General features: G+C 46.5%; 1 protein-coding gene across 2 annotated transcripts in view; it reads right to left on the bottom strand.

The window, feature by feature from the left end:
• The window catches only part of EXT2 (exostosin glycosyltransferase 2), a 178,532-nt gene that overhangs the window by 37,905 nt on the left and 123,018 nt on the right, over positions 1–17,609 (bottom strand). For both annotated transcript variants that reach the window (XM_030200819.1, XM_030200820.1), the window contains exon 10: positions 14,289–14,455. In XM_030200819.1, coding sequence (XP_030056679.1) covers positions 14,289–14,455 — 167 coding nt within the window. The remainder of the gene's footprint in view (positions 1–14,288; positions 14,456–17,609) is intronic.

Here is a 17,609-nt window from a genome sequence, read left to right as displayed (position 1 = left end):
AGGATGTAAAAAGACTTGAAGCGGTTCAGAGAAAAGTGACAAAAATGTTAGAGGGTTTACATAGCAAGATGTACATGGAGCCACTTGCTGACCTAAACATGTATACCCTGGAGGAAAGGAGAAACATGAGTGATATGATACAGATGTGTCCGGGCTTATAATTATAAAACAATTTCTTCAATCAATAGCCCACAGGTGCCAAATACTTATTGTGTAAAGAAAATTAAACATGTACTTAACTTGCTATTGTGAAAAAGTATATAGGGTCCCGACATGGTCCATGTTTCGCCAAGGCAATCTCAACATACCCCAACAGTGAAACTTCTAAATGCGAAGAGTATCCCACATGCTTAGAGCTTCCTATGATTATAAGCCCAAACACAGTAAAAGACCTTTTAAGTCTATGATTGTCCCATTGTACACATATGAGCACATCTTCTAATAACTTTAACTTTGACGTTAAATTGTGGTATCATTGTTTTTAGAAAGGGAACAAGTACTGTTTGTAAGGATAAATCAAGAACAGGTAAACATACCATATGTAATGAGTTTATCTTATTGGGCAGACTGGATGGACTGTACAGGTCTTTGTTTGCTGACATCTACTATGTTACTAAGAAAAAAATGTAGTTTTTTTGTTCAAACTCTAGTTTCTAAAACTGACATTCCATAATGGGTTCTAAGTGACCTCAATTCCAGCTATTTGACCTTGGCACAAGACATCCAATGCCTCTGGCAAAAACGTGATAAGAGCGCCTAACCTATCTTGCCTCTACCGAACATCCTGCTGTACTATTCTGTTAAATCTGACCAATTTGCTCATTGAATGATTCCGAAAGCGGATCCTGCATATTTGCTCTGGATTATCCAAACAAACTATGTTTAGGATTCCTCAAGCTCTGTTCTTGTTTTGGTTTTAAATGGGATCCTGCTTTCTGGTTAAGTGAGGAATAGACTTTGTGAAAGGAAGCAAGAGTTAGGAAAAACACATGGTTTGTGTGTTTTTTCATAACAAGACTGCAATTTATTCTCAAGCATTGCAGGCGTTCCCCTCCCCCCACCAGCAGCCGCACATTTCCTTCGCGCATGCTGTACCTTCCTATCTCATCCTTCAGTACTGTGTTTTAGTTTTCTCACTCAAACATTCCAAAACAGGTTCTCAACTGCACAGCATTCTGGTTTACATGACAGTTTTTCATTAGTAAATTGTGCAACCACAGAATCTCCTTGTTAGCTGAATACTAAAGTGCATCATCACATGGGGTTTAAGCACTCATTTTCTTCTGAAAGGCTAATATAAGGAAGCAGTACCAGATACTTCTACCAAAATCTCTGCTTGGCATTTTTTCACCCTCAATCAAATCTATGTAACAAAATCAAGTGTGTCCATAGTCCTGACAATTCACATCTTATAGAGATCTGTGCAAAGTATTAAGCATTCCTGGTCAAACTGTTTGCTTCAATGAATCCCTAAGTCAATAGAAGCTGACAAGTTCTACATTGTGCAACGTGACACCTTTATACCATTCTTAATGCATGATCACTAATCGTTTTTTTTTTTTTTAACATAAATAACCTGCTTTCAAAATTTTCCTGTAGCCAGCTAACAGCCTTTTTGATTTTTACTTTTGGATTTCCCTCCACTCTAGCTCAGATCGCCCACAGATTTTCATTATTATTCAAGTCTGAGGACTCTGAAGGCCACTGTGAAACCATCATCTTTCTTTTCTGTAACTATTTCATGGTTAATTCTGAAGTGAGTTTTTGATTGGTGTCTTACTGCAATATCCAACCTCTTTTCAGCTTGAGTTTCATCATCGACTGTGAGACACTAGCTTCTAGGACAGTGTTTCCCAAGTTCAGTCCTAGAGTACCCCTTTCCAGTCAGGTTTTCAGGATATCCACAATGAAAATGCATGAACTTGATTTGCATACACTGCCTCCATTACATGCAAATCTCTTTCATGCATATTCACTGTGGATATTCTGAAAACCTGACTATTTTGCAGGACTGTACTTGAGAAACACTGTTCTAGGAGATTACAAGATATATATATATATATATATATATATATAGATAGATAGATAGATATATATATACATTTACTACAGTCTTATATCCCACAAACCACCACACAAGTTTTTCCACGTCACTGGCTGCTGCTCTATCCCAAAGCACAACAGATCCACCCCAATGCTTGCAGCTCACTGACTTGTTCCCCCAAATGTATCTTGTGTAGTTCTGCCTGAAGAGTTTAATGTTCACTGCAGCATTCCAAAGCACTTTGTTTCAAATTTCAGGCTTAACAAGGTTTTCTAGTGCATAAGAATTTTTGTGATGAGGTTCATAAAAAAAGGTTTCCAAATCACTGTGTAAGAAATATTTTACTGTAGACCTTGTAGTCAACTACTTCAGGTGTTAATTAAACTCGACAGATGATCATCTGCAGTAATCTGTGGGTTCTGTTTACAAATCTGATCAGTTCTCAGGCAAAGGTTTTTCTTGGTCTTCCACATTTCTTCCATTTCTTAATGTTTCTGACAGTTGAAATTGCTAACTGAAGCATTTTGAGGTTTGGGGTTTTTTTTTGTTTGTTCATTTGGTTTTTTAATACTCTTCCCTTGCTTTGTAGGAGTGAATTATCTTCATTTTCAAGCGCTCAGATTACTTTAAAAAGCCCATTGTTGTTGAAAATAGACAACAATCACAAGATGAGAGAGGTTAGAAATGTCAGAGAATTTTGCTCAATTGTGGAATTATCTTTACCTAACTAGTTAAAGAAAGGCTTAAGAAGTTCCTAAACCTTTTGGGCCTTATTGACTATTTTTTTTTTTAAGTGATGACTCAACCAGGTGTCCAAACTTCTGCAGATGTCATATTCCGTTTTTTTAATTTTTAATCTGTTAAAATCAGAAAATACGTAATTATGCATTTAAATGTGCAGAAAGATTTTGTGTTTAGCTATGTACCAGGTACAGGATACAATGGCTTTCACTCACTTAGGGATTCACTGGAACACACGCCTAGTGGTTAGGGTGGTGGACTTTGGTCCTGAGGAACTGAGTTCAATTCCCACTTCAGGCACAGGCAGCTCCTTGTGACTTTGGGCAAGTCACTTAACCCTCCATTGCCCCAAGTAAGCTGCATTGAACCTGCCATGAGTGGGAAAGCACGGGGTACAAATGTAAAAAAAAAAAAAAAAAAATTTGAACAGGGATGGCCTTAACTTTTGCCAATCCATCTAAAAACAAATATTAACAATGAAGTGCTGCTGGAAGCTAGGATTGAGAATATGTGCCATATTCCAACAAAACAGATTTTTCTTGGCAAAAAGTAAAATCATGATTTCACGTACAATTGGGGTTGCATTAACACTTTACTCTAAAGCATGGGTGGGCAACCTCAATCCTCAAGAACCGCAACTCATTCAGGTTTTCAGGATTTCTCCAATGAAAATGCATGAGATCTATTTGCATACAACAGAGGCTGTACGTGCAACTAAATCTCATGCATATTCGTTGAGGAAATCCTGAAAACCCAACTGGGTTGCCCATCCCTGCTTTGAATTATGGGGAAAGAGGTCTTTCCCTATATCACAGATACAGCCTGGATGTTACTGCAGGACAAGAGAGAAAGTAAATCAGCTGTTAAGGTCAGAGAGCTTATTCAGATAAAAGATTTTACAATTTGCAACACCACAGAAAAACGGAAGCTTTATAAGTTTGGATTCCCTGATTAGCTTTTTTTTTTTTTAGGTATCAAAGTTATTACTCAAAATCAAGCCCTGCTCCAAACCCTAGACTGTGTGACTAGCTCATTCAGATAAAGGGATCACTTACACAGATCAGGAAGAGAGGGGCCAAGGCAAAAAGCTATTGAAGGTAGGAGCATGTGGTTAACAAGAGGAATGTGCATATGTTACAGACTGCACAATGCAGAAAGGAGTTCACCACAGCAGTTAACTTGCATGGTAGAGATCAGTGCACAGCATATCAAACATATAAACAGCGAGTGACCGTACTCACTCGCAAATGCACAGTACAGACTTCCCTCTCTGCCCCGTCCCCGCTTCAATACGGGGGCGGGACAGAGAGGGAAGTCTCTACTGGCATGCTGCAGACGTCGGAACCGCTCCCCCTCCCCCGGAGTTGCCGCCGCTCCTCCATCTGGCCCGAGCACTGTGAACTTACATCACCACGCAGCAGCAGGCACATCAGCAAAGTTGCCGTCGGGCTTCCTTCTCTGCCTTTGTCCCGCCCTCGCCAACGTTACGTCACGCGAGGGCGGGACACAGGCAGAGAAGGAAGCCCGCCCCAACGGCAGCTTTGCTGATGTGCCTGCTGCTGCGTGCTGATGTAAGTTTACAGTGCTGCTCGGGCCGGGTGGAGGGGCGGCGGCGACTCGGGGGGGGGGGGGGGGGGCTCGGCACCCCCCTATTCCAAAAGTAGCCCATTTTCACAGGCTCAACGGCTAGTTAAAATATAAACAAATGATAATGAGGCTAATAGCTATTCTGCTCCAATACAGGGAAGTACACAGAAGATTTTAAGAGGAGCACAACATGAGAAATTTACTGCCAGGTCCGGGGGTTAGCTTTCCCTTCTGCTAATAGCTTAATTTCCATTCATTCCCCCTGATCTGACAACACCCCAATCCCTCCCAACCCTTCCCCCACAAACAAATTGGCCTTGTTTCTATTGGACCTCCCCAAATCTTTTCAAACATTATCATCAAGATGACCCCAATCCTCTGACTACCCACCTCCCAAACAAATTGCCCTGCCATCTAATGGACCCCCCCTCCCCAAACAGTGAATGATACATACCTGTAGCAGGTGTTCTCCGAGGACAGCAGGCTGATTGTTCTCACGACTGGGTGACGTCCGCGGCAGCCCCCACCAACCGGAAAAAGCTTCGCGGGATGGTCGGCACGCAGGGCACGCCCACCGCGCATGCGCGGCCGTCTTCCCGCCCGTGCGCGACCGCTCCCGCCAGTTGAATGACTAGCAAAAGAAGGATGAAACACACAACTCCAAAGGGGAGGAGGGAGGGTAGGTGAGAACAATCAGCCTGCTGTCCTCGGAGAACACCTGCTACAGGTATGTATCATTCACTTTCTCCGAGGACAAGCAGGCTGCTTGTTCTCACGACTGGGGTATCCCTAGCTCTCAGGCTCACTCAAAACAAGAACCCAGGTCAATTGAACCTCGCAACGGCGAGGGTACAACAGAAAATTGACCTACGAAGAACAACTAACAGAGTGCAGCCTGACCAGAATAAATTCGGGTCCTGGAGGGTGGAGTTGGATTTACACCCCAAACAGATTCTGCAGCACCGACTGCCCGAATCGACTGTCGCGTCGGGTATCCTGCTGGAGGCAGTAATGTGATGTGAATGTGTGGACAGATGACCACGTCGCAGCCTTGCAAATCTCTTCAATAGTGGCTGACTTCAAGTGGGCCACCGACGCTGCCATGGCTCTAACACTATGAGCCGTGACATGACCCTCAAGAGCCAGCCCAGTCTGGGCGTAAGTGAAGGAAATGCAATCTGCTAGCCAATTGGAGATGGTGCGTTTCCCGTCAGCGACCCCTAGCCTGTTAGGGTCGAAAGAAATAAACAATTGGGCGGACTGTCTGTGGGGCTGTGTCCGCTCCAAGTAGAAGGCCAATGCTCTCTTGCAGTCCAATGTGTGCAACTGACGTTCAGCAGGGCGGGTATGCGGCCTGGGGAAAAATGTTGGCAAGACAATTGACTGGTTAAGATGGAACTCCGACACCACCTTCGGCAGGAACTTTGGGTGGGTGCGGAGCACTACTCTGTTATGATGAAATTTGGTATATGGAGTGTGAGCTACTAGGGCTTGAAGCTCACTGACCCTACGAGCTGAAGTAACTGCCACCAAGAAAATGACCTTCCAGGTCAAGTACTTCAGATGGCAGGTATTCAGTGGCTCAAAAGGAGGTTTCATCAGCTAGGTGAGGACGACGTTGAGATCCCATGACACTGTGGGAGGCTTGATAGGGGGCTTTGACAAGAGCAAGCCTCTCATGAATCGAACTACTAAAGGCTCTCCAGAGATGGCTTTACCTTCCACACGATAATGGTAAGCACTAATCGCACTAAGGTGATTCCTTACTGAGTTGGTCTTGAGACCAGACTCTGATAAGTGCAGAAGGTATTCAAGCAGGTTCTGTGCAGGACAAGAACGAGGTTCTAGGGCCTGGCTCTCACACCAAACGACAAACCTCCTCCACTTGAAAAAGTAACTCTTTTTAGTGGAATCCTTCCTAGAGGCAAGCAAGACACGGGAGACACCCTCAGACAGACCCAACGCAGCGAAGTCTACGCCCTCAACATCCAGGCCGTGAGAGCCAGGGATTGAAGGTTGGGGTGCAGCAACGCTCCGTCGTTCTGCGAGATGAGAGTCGGAAAACACTCCAATCTCCACGGTTCTTCGGAGGACAACTCCAGAAGAAGAGGAAACCAGATCTGACGAGGCCAAAAGGGCGCGATCAGAATCATGGTGCCACGGTCTTGCTTGAGCTTCAGTAAGGTCTTCCCCACCAAAGGTATGGGAGGATAAGCATACAGGAGGCCGGTCCCCCAATGAAGGAGAAAGGCATCTGACGCTAGCCTGCCGTGTGTCTGAAGTCTGGAACAGAACAGAGGCAGCTTGTGGTTGGTCCGAGAGGCGAAAAGGTCCACCGAGGGGGTGCCCCACTCTCGGAAGATCTTGCGTACCACTCTGGAATGGAGCGACCACTCGTGCGGTTGCATGACTCTGCTCAGTCTGTCGGCCAGACTGTTGTTTACGCCTGCCAGGTACGTGGCTTGGAGAAGCATGCCGAACCGGCACGCCCAACGCCACATCCCAACGGCTTCCTGACAGAGGGGGCGAGATCCGGTGCCCCCCTGCTTGTTGACGTAATACATTGCAACCTGATTGTCTGTCCGAATTTGGATAATTTGGTAGGACAGCCGATCTCTGAAAGCCTTCAGTGCGTTCCAGATCGCTCGGAGCTCCAGGAGGTTGATCTGCAGATCCTTTTCCTGGAGGGACCACAGACCCTGGGTGTGAAGCCTATCGACATGAGCTCCCCACCCCAGGCGAGACGCATCCGTCGTCAGCACTTTCGTGGGCTGCGGAATTTGGAATGGACGTCCCAGGGTCAAATTGGTCCGAATGGTCCACCAGAGCAGTGAAGTGCGGCAACTGGTGGAGAGGCGGATGACATCTTCTAGATTCCCGGTGGCTTGGAACCACTGGGAAGCTAGGGTCCATTGAGCAGATCTCATGTGAAGACGAGCCATGGGAGTCACATGAACTGTGGAGGCCATATGACCCAGAAGTCTCAACATCTGCCGAGCTGTGACCTGCTGAGACGCTCTGGTCTGCGAGGCCAGGGCCAGATTGGTGGCCCTCGCTTCGGGAAGGTAGGCCTGAGCCGTCTGGGCATTCAGCAGAGCTCCTATGAATTCCAGAGACTGTGTTGGCTGGAGATGGGACTTTGGGTAATTTATCACAAACCCCAGCAGCTCCAGAAGTCGAGTAGTGCACTGCATAGACCGGAGGGCTCCCGCCTCCGAGGTGTTCTTGACCAGCCAATCGTCGAGATATGGGAACACGTGCACTCCCAGCTTGCGCAGGTAGGCCGCTACCACCACGAGGCACTTTGTAAACACTCGTGGGGCAGAGGCGAGCCCAAAGGGCAGCACACAATACTGAAAGTGCCGTGCGCCCAGGCGGAATCTGAGATACTGTCTGTGAGCTGGCAGTATCGGGATGCGAGTGTATGCGTCCTTTAAATCCAGGGAACATAGCCAATCGTTTTTCTGGATCATTGGCAGAAGGGTGCCCAAGGAAAGCATCCTGAACTTTTCTTTGACCAGGAATTTGTTCAGGCCTCTCAGGTCTAGGATGGGACACATCCCCCCTGTTTTCTTTTCCACAAGGAAGTACCTGGAATAGAATCCCTGCCCTTCCTGCCCGGGTGGTACGGGCTCGACCGCATTGGCGCTGAGAAGGGCGGAGAGTTCCTCTGCAAGTACCTGCTTGTGATGGGAGCTGAAAGATTGAGCTCCCGGAGGACAATTTGGAGGCAGGGAGGCCAAATTCAGGGCGTATCCGCACCGCACTATTTGGAGAACCCACTGGTCGGAGGTTATGAGAGGCCACCTTTGGTGAAAAAATTTTAACCTCCCCCCGACCGGCAGATCGTCCGGTACGGATACTTTGAGGGCGGCTATGTTCCCGTGGATCCAGTCAAAAGCCCGTCCCCGGCTTTTGCTGTGGAGGCGCAGGGGGCTGCTTAGGCGCACGCTGTTGACGAGAACGAGCGCGCTGGGTCTGTCCCTGTGCCTGACGAGGCCTTCGGGCCGGCTGGTTGTACCTACGCTTTGCAAAAGAATAGGGTGCAGCCTGCCGGGCCCGGGAAAAACGTCCACCTGCTGAGGTGGATGCTGAAGGCGCCCGGTGGGAGAGCTTGTCGAGGGCGGTTTCCCGCTGATGCAGTTGGTCCACCAGCTGCTCGACCTTCTCACCAAAAATGTTATCCCCCCGGCAAGGGACGTCGGCCAGCCTCTGCTGGGTGCGGTTGTCCAGGTCCGAGGCACGCAGCTATGAGAGCCTGCGCATCACGATACCTTGGGCCGCAGCACGAGACGCCACGTCACAGGTGTCATAGATACCCCTGGACAGGAACTTTCTGCACGCCTTCAGCTGCCTGACCACCTCCTGATAAGGCCTGGACTGCTCCAGCGGGAGCTTATCGACCAGGTCCGCCAGCTGCTTCACATTGTTCCGCATGTGGATGCTCATATAGAGCTGGTATGACTGGATGCGGGTCACGAGCATGGAGGATTGGTAGGCCTTCCTCCCAAACGAGTCCAGAGTGCGAGACTCCCGCCCCGGGGGCGCCGAGGCGGTATCCCTCGAACTCCGTGCCCTCTTGAGAGCAGAATCCACGACCGCCGAGTCATGGGGCAATTGTGGCCGCATTAACTCTGGGTCAGAGTGGATCCTGTACTGGGACTCTGCTTTCTTGGGAATGGTGGGATTAGTTAACGGTCGCATCCAGTTCCGAAGCAGTGTCTCCTTGAGGACATTGTGCAGCGGTACCGTGGAGGACTCTCTAGGTGGTGATGGATAGTCGAGGACCTCGAGCATCTCGGCCCTCGGCTCTTCCACAGAGACCACGGGGAAGGGAATGCTGATAGACATATCCCGCACAAAGGAGGCAAAGGAGAGACTCTCAGGAGGCGAGAGCTTCCTCTCCGGTGAAGGCGTGGGGTCCGAGGGAAGGCCCGTAGACTCCTCTGAGGAGAAATATCTAGGGTCCTCCTCTTCCCCCCACGAGGCCTCATCCTCGGTATCGGACATAAGCTCATGTAGCTGAGTCCTGAACCGGGCCCGGCTCGACGTCGAGGCACCGACGCCTCGGTGTCGTCGAGCGGTGGACTCCCGCGCCGGCGGGGACGAAGCTCCCTCCATCGACGTCGACTCCACCTGCGTGGCGGTCGAGACCGGCGCCGCAAGCGGTGGCGGTGTCGACGGCCCCGGCGCCGGGCTAGAGCTTGCCGGCGCCACAGTCATCGGCGCCGGGGGTGCACAGCCTGGCGCATCAGCCCTTCCAGGATCCCTGGAAGGATGGCTCTGAGGCACTCGTCCAGGCCCGCTGCCGTGAAAGGCGGTGGGGCCGGTAGGGGTGTCGGCGCCAGAAGCTGATGGGGGCCAGGAGACGGCACCGACGTGCCGGAACCCTGACGCATCGGTACGTCCACCACCGACGGGGACCTCTCCTCTCGACGTGGACGCTTCGGCGTCGCCTCCTCTCCGATGTCCGGATGCACCGAGGGCGACCGGTGACGGCGCTTCTTATCCTTCTTGCGATGCACGTCACCGGCGCCGGGAGGTATGGAGGAGGAGGAGGACGATCCCCCTCGGTCTCGAGGAGCCGGGTCAGACAGGGTTCAGTCCCGTGGACCACGGGCTGAGGGAGTGACCGGGGCCGACTGCCCGCGCGGCCTCTCACCTCTACCCTCACTGGAGGGCTGGCGGGCCGACGGGACCTGTTCTCCTGGGGTCGATGCCATCGGTGCCGATGTCTCGGGCATCGATACCGGTAACCGAAGGACCGGGCGTCGATACCGATGCCGTCGAGGTCGACGTCGAGGGGCCGGCGCAAGTTCCAAAAAGACGGTCCCGTAGAACTTGCCTCGCAACCTGAGTCCGTTTCCGGAGACCGAGACACAGGGGACACGACTTGAGATTGTGCTCCGGCCCGAGGCACTGGAGGCACCAAGCGTGGGTGTCGGTCTGCGAGATCGGCCGGCCGCACCGACCACACTTTTTAAATCCACTCGGGACCTTCGAGGACATCGACGGAAGAATCGCGTCGGCGAAGTCAAAGTCGTCGATGGTGGCGGAAATCACACCTCGAAAAAGGGGAAAACGACCGTGCGGCCACTAGGCCGCAACGCGGCGTCCCCGCTAGAAGCGAGGGAAAAGGGGAGCGCGTGCTCCACACGCTCAGGTTTTTTTTTTTTTTTTAAAGAAAACCAGGCGGTGTCCAAAACAAATAGAAACGAAAAAAAGAAACGATTCGCGTAAACGCGATCGACTTTCCGGCGGCTGAGAATAGAGAGAGCGGCAAAGCACGACTCTCTCCAGACGCGGAAAAAAAGGAACTGACGGGAGCGGTCGCGCACGGGCGGGAAGACGGCCGCGCATGCGCGGTGGGCGTGCCCTGAGTGCCGACCGTCCCGCGAAGCTTTTTCCGGTTGGTGGGGGCTGCCGCGGACGTCACCCAGTCGTGAGAACAAGCAGCCTGCTTGTCCTCGGAGAAACACACATACATATCCAATTCTCACAAATTAAATCCTGGAGTCTAGTGGCACCCTCAACTGCCCGTGACCCCCAACCCCCCACTGGATCCTTCAGGCATTTCTTCAAAAAAGGGGCAAGAGGAATACCTACTTGCTCCAGCCTCCACCTTCAAAAATGGCAGCGCTTGCAAGATGACAAAAAAAGAAAAATAAATTCCCTTATTTGGCACACTAACCCTGCACAGTGCACCCCAGAATACATCGTAAGGGGTCAGGCACCACCATTTTTAAAGATGGCGGTGCAGAGGCAGGAGTGTGCGGGCATTGCGCCTGCCTCTTCTTGAAGTTATGCCAAAGGGGAAGGTTCGGAGGGATGGGGGAATAGGGTGCCAAAAGACGCAAGGACTTTTTTTTTTTTTGGAAGGATCCAGGGGGAGGGGGAGAATCAGGATCATCTTGGAGTGGGGGGATTGGGGGCCTCAAGGCATTATAACAACTTTTTTTTTTTTTTTTACCGACAGGAAACGAGAACATTTTGGCGATGAGCTACAGACTATTACCATGGTGTGCACCATTTTGTTTTTCCTGACAGCACACACGTTTTAACATGGCAGTAATTTGCAACGGTCATTGATTACTGCATCTCTGAGGCAACATTTTGCAGAAAGTTCACAATAGAAGCCAAGCAGTCAATGGCTCTAAACGTGTGGCTTTCTGAATCCACCCCAGAGTTAGTAAAAGACACAGTAACTAGCACAAGGAGAGAAGGCACAGATTTAGTTTCAAGGCAGCTCACTGGATAAAGGAGAGCTGCTTCCCTGTAACAGGTATGCTCAGAGGACAGCAGGATATCAGTCCTCACATGTAGATGAATAATCCGACAGCCTGAGCCAAAGAAAAGCAAACAGAACTCTAAGCTTTCTAGAGACATCTACTATACATATAAATCTTCTCTTATGCTGCTGTCATTGCACAGGCCACCTCTGTTCCATATATAGCTATTACTAGAAGAAATCACCTTCAACTTTAAGTAGGAGTTTTGTGAAGACTGATATCCTGCTATCCTCAGAGAACACCTAAATACAGGCAAGTAATTTTGTTCTCTCTAACGTGGCAAGTTCTCAATATGGGTTGGTTTTGCGCATATGACAGGAATGAACCTCTGTCATATAGCTCACATATTTACCTGCATTTGCAAGGGAGCAATTTTCCAACTGCACTTTATGCAGGTAAACACATGTTTATTTGTTTAAAATCTTTTGAAAAGTGTCCACACATTAAGAGATGTGGGGAAATTAAGACGCCTCAAATTGAGATCTCAGGCTCAGTTCTCCAGGACTTCACTAGATATACTACCCTGGGCAAGATTAAAAAAGGGCTAGTAAGGTAGTAATCTGATCAGAAGTCACCATTTTTTCCCCAGGTAGTCTTGACGCTGAAGTCTGACCTGTATGTCAGAAGAGAATTCCACCAAATCATTCACTCTTTTAGATACTGCCCACTCTATGGAGACAACTGCAGACCAAGGGAAACATCTGAAAGCTTCAGCAAAAGTCAACACACACCTTAGTGTCTTCACTTCCCTGAATAAGCCCAGGAATCCTGTCAACTCCATTGCTCACACTTCTGGATCCTTGCTTTGGTTCCCCCCCACCTCCCTTGAGTCCTTTCATTTCTCAGTTACCACCAGATCCATCATCTGGCTCCTCCTGTACTCCAGAGGAGTCATTTTTCATTTATGACTGCACAGAAGCTTAGAAGTGTATCTTTTTGTGATTCGCTCATAAAAAGTGAAAGACTGATATGGTGAGGAACATAAGGCATTTAAGTTCTGGTAAAGAATACCTAAAAAGGAAAGCGAAGAAACAACAGACAAGGTGGGTCATAATGGAATGGCCCCATTTTGCTGTATGTTTCTTAAATTTAGAACCTATTTATCAATAGTTAGGCCTACGTTAATTATTTTACTTACTCATGTAATCCATCCTCTGTTCACCGTAATGCTTGTTGCTCCAAAATGTTAACATCCCTCTATTGTTGAGTTCCTCTTGCACTATAAACCACTATCAGGCTCATTTTCAAAGCACTTAGCCTCCCAAAGTTCCATAGAAACCTATGGAACTTAGCCTCCCAAAGTGCTTTGAAAATATGCCTCTATGTATACTTTCGGAAAATGGGCGATATACAAGACTCGAACAGAACAGGACAAGACGTGCTGTTCCATCACTATTCCCTAAAGTTTATAACAGTTTTGATATTTCTTGATCAAGATCGAGAGATCTGGAAAGGTGTGTGCTGTTTATTAGCCTGAAAAATGTACAGCTATTATCTGCAGAAAGTTTTGGAATAGGAATTAAAAGACTAAGATCTGGGATTCAGGTCTTAAGACTTGAACAGCCATGATCTCATTATTCCTGAACAAAAATTTCTTTCATCAATGGAAACCCGGAAAAATAATCAGGTTTTATAGGGACAATTGTTTCTTTTATTGTTTTTATAAACTGTCAGCAGACTCAGATGCATAAGACACATTAATATGTGGAATGTTGATATGATTTTCTGCAGGAGATCTATCATAACTGAATAGCTGTGCTTGCACACTGCAATTAAGTCTTACCTTGTAATGCAGCCAGTGCAGGGACCTCCAAGACCAAAACTAACTTATGACACGTCTAGGGCAAAAAATTCCTAAATGTCATGCGAGTCTCTTTCCTTTCGGTTTTAAAATCTTAGCTGGAACTGTCCTCTTCCTCTAGGGATGGAACACAGCACCTCAACAATACACCAGGCCCAAGCAGCATAAACAAACTGCAAGATAAAACCAAGGTCTCCCAAAGAACCATGCACAATAAAAGCAAGCAAGTTACACACTCAACCCAAAGATTTTATTTTAATTTTCCAAATAAAAAGAAGAAGGCAGATAAAGATGACTAGGCCCAGTTAGTTTGCCCATTTTCCATCCTTGTTGAAATACTATGTTCTAACTTTACGTTTACTACCCTGCATCTAAGGATTGTCCGTATTTATCCTAGACCTTCACATTTCTTACCATTTTTGCCTTTGACAAAATCCTCTAGGAAGCTGTTTCATTTCATGCATCCATCACCCTAACTGTAAAGAAATATTTCCTTCTGTTACTACTTACCAAATTTACCCATTTTCAATCTCATACCATGATCCTTTACTCTAAAATCTCCTTTCCACTGAAAAATATGCACAGTAATTCCATATCCCACATCCCATAATAATGGCATTAATTATCACAAACTGATTGTGTAAATATATGAAAACAAATGCTTACAAGCAAGAATCATCAATAAAGCAGCACATTTTTCCATATAACAATAGAGAACTCAAGCTCTACAGGGTTGAAGCAATATCTAAAAGATCTAATGCATCACATCATAACATCTGCAGTGAGATAACCACTGATCTCAAGACATTAAGCTCCCTTAGCTTACCTCATAACCAAACTGCAGTTCGTCAGAGGTCAGCATGATGATGTCATCATCGATGGCCAGCACAGCCTCCGTTTCAATCTCATCATAAGGGAAGAAGCGGTTGCTCAGCTTGTTCTCTGCCGTCCTCACCACTTTTAGAGGCACCCTAATCTTTGGCCACAGGGATTCTGCAGGATAGAATCCAAGAACACTAATTTTCTTTTGGTTCTCAAGATGTCCAGAAAAATACCTAAAGACTCAAAATCCACTGCAAGAGCAAAGAAAAATTTCCTGGTTCTTCTCAGACTCATCTGATTTACTCTGTCTCTAAACTAAGCAAACATAAGAGAAAGTCACAGAAAAAGTGACACAAATGTATAAAATTAGGGAGGGGGGGGGGGGTTTGCCCCCAACTTCTGTTGAAGGAGAGATAATTTCCTGATACTGCATTTAAAGTATTTGCAATACATTTAGGGCCCTGTTTACTAAGGCGCGCTTGTGTTTTTAGAGTGCTAAAATTTAGCAAGTTAACATTAGACACCCCCATATATTCCTATGGGTGTCTCTAGCATTAGCAAATGCTAATTTTTAGCGCGCCTACAGTGCGGCTTAGTAAACAGGGCCCTAATACTATTTGCTAATGATGAAATTTTGGAGAGGTTTTTTCTTTTTTAAATATGCTTCCAAAAAAACAACAAAAAATGTAAATATATTTTTTGTAGTCTAAAATCAAAATTTCAAACTTTCAAGTGTGCTACATCATGATTTACTCTAGTTCTGGTTCTGTCTAAGATAACTATTTTGGACAATGTGGTTTCCTAAGCATCATTCAGTGATGTCCTGGTGGAAAAGGGAAGCCTGTTCTCCCGAGTCCATGCTCCTACCCCCTTCCAGCTTCATTACAACCAAACTGCACAGTGACAAAACTAATCCCTTCACTAGACCTGAAGGAACTCGCTAACCAATACTTTCAAACCTGCCTTAGAGAACCCCCAGTTAGCTAGGTTTTCAGAACATGCTCAGTCAGAACGCATGAGATAGGGATGTATGTGAAACAGGTAGTGCTTGTTCACTGCAGATATCCTGAAAACCCATCTGGCCCAGAGTCCCCCAAGGACAGGTTTGGGAACCACCGATCTAAATTTGGGAGCTTTTCAGTGGCACAATTTAAAAACTTGAAAAAATTATGACTACAGGAATGCAGTTAACATAATTTTTAAGTAAGAATAAACTATTTTGACAATGTACAGCATGGAAATACAGGTAGCAACTGGACTTATGAATCTTTCCAAAAGCTCTTTGGCATTCCACTGCCCAACCCCCACACTTATATTTGGCAAAGTAATTATGTTTATGGAAGAGCAGTCTGCATTCCATACAGCCCATGGGATAAGTCATCTTTTTGTAGATATCCAATTTCAGTGCATGCTCCAAGCTTGCTGCGTTCTGAAAAGTTCATGTTTTCACTGCCAGCTTCAATTTTTTTTTGGCTTCATCAAGAACATTACTAGCCTTCTCTCAGCAAAGTGGCACCAAAATAAACACTGGAAGGGGGGGGGGGGGGGTGGTGGTGTTTCATAAATGGATGAAAAACATATTCCAAACACAGTATGGGGCTCATTTTGAAAAGAGAAAAACATTCAAAAAGTGGCATAAACCTGCATTTGGACATTTTTCTCACAAAAACATCTAAATTTATTTGTTACATTTGTATCCCTCCATTTTCCCACCTATTTGCAGGCTCAATGTGGCTTACATAGTACCATAGAGGCATTAGACAGTCCGGTAAAGAAACAAATACAGGTGGTATTATGGCTGAGTAAGGAACATATGTTTCAGTTACAATGGGAATCAAGGAGAAGACAGATGATTTAGAGTCCGGTACAAGCTTTGGTTATGTTGTGTTGCAGAGTGCAGGCATTTATGCTGGGTCGGTGGGGTATGCCTTGTTGAGAATTTAGGGGTCCCGAGCCCCCCCAAGAAGGCTAGAGTGACCTTAATCTGACTCCATCTCTAAATAACACTAGTACTGGGGTAATCAAGGAGTTATTGCCTCTAAGGGAGACGTTAGGTCTAAGGAAAAGATACCAACCTTATGACAAACTGGATTTAGATTACAAGTTATACAATGCATTTATACTTACAGCCTTTGATCATTAAGTGAAGCCCACAAATCATCATTTGGAATGAGGAGTTTATTTGCTAAGGTATAAGTCAAATCAGTGATTGACAACAGGCATGTACAATCAATTCATTATAGGAATATAATAAGCTGCAAACAGGTGTTAATTATTTGCTAATCTTTTATAATTTCTTTTACCAATTAGAGGTTTTACAAGGGAAAGCAATTAGGTAATTTGTTAATTCTGCTGGACACATTGGTTTCCCTTGGAGAGAGAGTGACAACCCTTTTCTCTCTAACTCAAACCAGGAAATACCCTGATTTTTATAGGTGCCCTCAGGATATGGATAATATGACAGTAGATATACCTGATTGGATCTATGCTAATGTCATGGTTGTCACTGATTGGCTCATGCTAATGAGTAGCTTCTATCTTGCTAACATGGTTTTGACTTTAGCTCGCTTGATCACAAATCTTAAGTAAGACCCTGCTCACAGGAAAGTCTCCCTCCTCTCTTGGACAGCTAGTTCCCTCTTTTCTCTGCACCTGGCATGACTCACTCATTGCTCAACTTGTTTTTCTAACTTACATTAGAGAAAATTCCACTTTGTAACAGATACGGGCTTCCATTTTGTGCTGAAATCCTCCATTTTGTTTCCATATCTATTAACTTAACTTTTAGGCCTCAATCCGGGCTACAAACTAGGCCATACTTTTCCAGTAAGCTCCCAGTTATGTCAGCCATCAGATTTCTGACTCAGCCAAGGTCTGTAATGGCCTGAGCTCTATGACTGGGCCCTCCACCATTCCAGTGGGGGGGGGGGGGGGGGGTCTCTGGCTGTATCATAATTATACAGCCTTTTGGAACAGGTAGGTCTTTAATGATTTCCTGAAGTTTAGGTGGTCGTAGGTTGTCTTCATAACTTTAGGCAGTGCGTTCCATAATTGTGTGCTTGTATAGGAGAAGGTTGTTTTGTATTTAATTTTTTTGCAGTTTGGATAGTGGAGGTTTAGGTATGTTCGAGTTGATCTGGTTGTGTTTCTGAGTGGTAGGTCTATAAGATCTGTCATATATCCTGTCATATATCCTGGGACTTGGCCATAGATAAACCCTGTGGACCAGGGTGCAGATTTTGTAAGTAATATGTTCTTTGATTGGCAGCCAATGCATTTTTTCAGGGAGCGGCTTGGCACTGTCGAATCGCGATTTGCCAAATAT

Source organism: Microcaecilia unicolor, chromosome 4 (assembly GCF_901765095.1).
Source record: "Microcaecilia unicolor chromosome 4, aMicUni1.1, whole genome shotgun sequence".
In the NCBI taxonomy this organism is placed as follows: Eukaryota; Metazoa; Chordata; class Amphibia; order Gymnophiona; family Siphonopidae; genus Microcaecilia; species Microcaecilia unicolor.
Note: the sequence above shows the minus strand (reverse complement) of the source record. Positions and strands in the feature narration are given on the sequence as shown.